The 1,920-nt window shown below is 36.9% G+C and overlaps 1 protein-coding gene across 1 annotated transcript; it reads right to left on the bottom strand.

The window, feature by feature from the left end:
* Positions 1-528: 528 nt before the first annotated feature.
* Positions 529-1,461, bottom strand: LOC130267348 (olfactory receptor 10A7-like). Its single transcript, XM_056516992.1, has one exon. The coding sequence runs from the start codon at positions 1,459-1,461 to the stop codon at positions 529-531; it is 933 nt and encodes a 310-aa protein (XP_056372967.1).
* Between the last annotated feature and the right edge of the window lie 459 nt (positions 1,462-1,920).

Genomic DNA, 1,920 nt, shown 5'->3' on the forward strand with positions numbered 1-1,920 from the left:
GCTGACCTAAGAGAGAGCTTGGAGGTTCAAATCTTGAGATGTATAATGTGAGAATAGAAGCTTTTCCCAACAACATCATTTGGTGACACACAAAACCAACCACCAAGCACACAGCCAAGACAACACAGGAGTAACTTAGGAACAACTTGACTAGCCCAGTCACAATCCTGACTTGGACCAAATTGACCATCTCTGGAGAAACCTGAAAATGGCTTTGACCGGCTGTGCCCATCCAGACAGAGCTTGAGAGAATCTGCAGAGAAAAATGGCATAAAATTCAGAAATCCAGGTGTGCTATCCTTGTTGCATCATACCCAAGAAAACTGGAGGCTGTAATCACATACGATTACGAACATTCTGTTTTGGCTTTGTCATTATGGGGTATTGAGTGCAGAATAATGGGGGGGGGGGGGGGGGCAACAGATGTGGAGCGATTTTTAAAAGAAATTAGCTCTGCTTTTCTATTCCTGGATAACCCCTTGAATTAATGCAGATAGATAGATGAACACATTTATGTATTACATTTTGTTACTTCTTTACTTTAAACAATGATTTGATGGCGGTCTTCACCTGAGAGTTTCTCAGACTATATATCAGTGGGTTTAGCATAGGAATCAGTACACTATACAGAAGTGATAATATCTTGTCTCCTTTGCTAATATAGCTAGGCTTTGTTCTTAAATAGGTTATAATAGCTGCTCCATAAAATAATATTACAGAGGTTAGATGGGAAGTACAAGTTGAGTATGCTTTGGACTGTTCAGCTGAAGAACTTAGAACTGCAGCTAGAATTTTAATATAGGAGATTAAGATGAGAACAAAAGGTGTAAATATAACTAAAGATCCATATAATAATATAGTGATTTCATTTGTAGATGTATCTGCACATATCAGATTAACCACTGGAAGCAAATCACAAAAATAGTGATCTATTGTATTAGGACCACAGAAGGGCAAGCTGAAGACAAATGTTATTTGCCCCATAGAGAGAAATATTGCGATAAGAAAACTTCCTATTACAAACCTTAAGCATAATGTTTTAGTCATTATACTGGTATACAAAAGAGGTGAGCAGATAGCCACACACCGATCATATGCCATGATGCCAAGTGTAAAGCACTCTGTAGTACCAAGGAAACAGAAAAAATATAGTTGAATGGCACATTCAATGAATGAAATACAATTATCATGATGCAAAAAGTCTTTCAGCATACGCGGAACAGTAACTGAAATGTAGAATATTTCTGTAAGTGATAGATTTCTGAGGAAGAAATACATGGGAGAGTTCAGTTTGCTGTCAACTGTCACTATTATTATTATAGTTATGTTTCCTATCGTGGTAAATATATATATAAGTGAGAAGATCCCAAAAAGTAATTGCTTAACAGCATATTCATTGGAAAGCCCTAAGAGTAGGAATGCTCTTATTCTTGTTTCATTGTTTCCTTGACAATCACTCATCATAAGCCTTCAGGAAAATAAACATAGAAATTATTAAACATTTAAATTTTGGTGTCCTCTACACAGAATATCTTATGAAAACTATGGTGTATTTAAATGAATTGACAGTTTTATATTAAACGGTACCTCTCATCAAAAAAACTTTTGATATATTATAGATTAATGTATGCAGAATAACTTTACAATTGCATGCTTTTAAAAAATATGCTTCTTTCTATTTAATTTTCCACTTTGAAGAAATGACCACTAGGGGTCTCCCTACCAGTCCTAACAGCAAGCATTTCAGACTCATGCTGGAGTCCTAAACACTACGAGCTGCCAGTCTGCTTTGTTCACAAAGGAGAACACTCAGAGCTGCGAGCCTGCTTTGTTCACAGCCTGTTTGGCTGTGAACAAAGCAGGCTGGCAGCTCTGAGTGTTTAGGACTCCAGCATGAGTCAGAAATGCTTACTGACAGGA

Source organism: Hyla sarda, chromosome 1, assembly GCF_029499605.1.
Source record: "Hyla sarda isolate aHylSar1 chromosome 1, aHylSar1.hap1, whole genome shotgun sequence".
In the NCBI taxonomy this organism is placed as follows: domain Eukaryota; kingdom Metazoa; phylum Chordata; class Amphibia; order Anura; family Hylidae; genus Hyla; species Hyla sarda.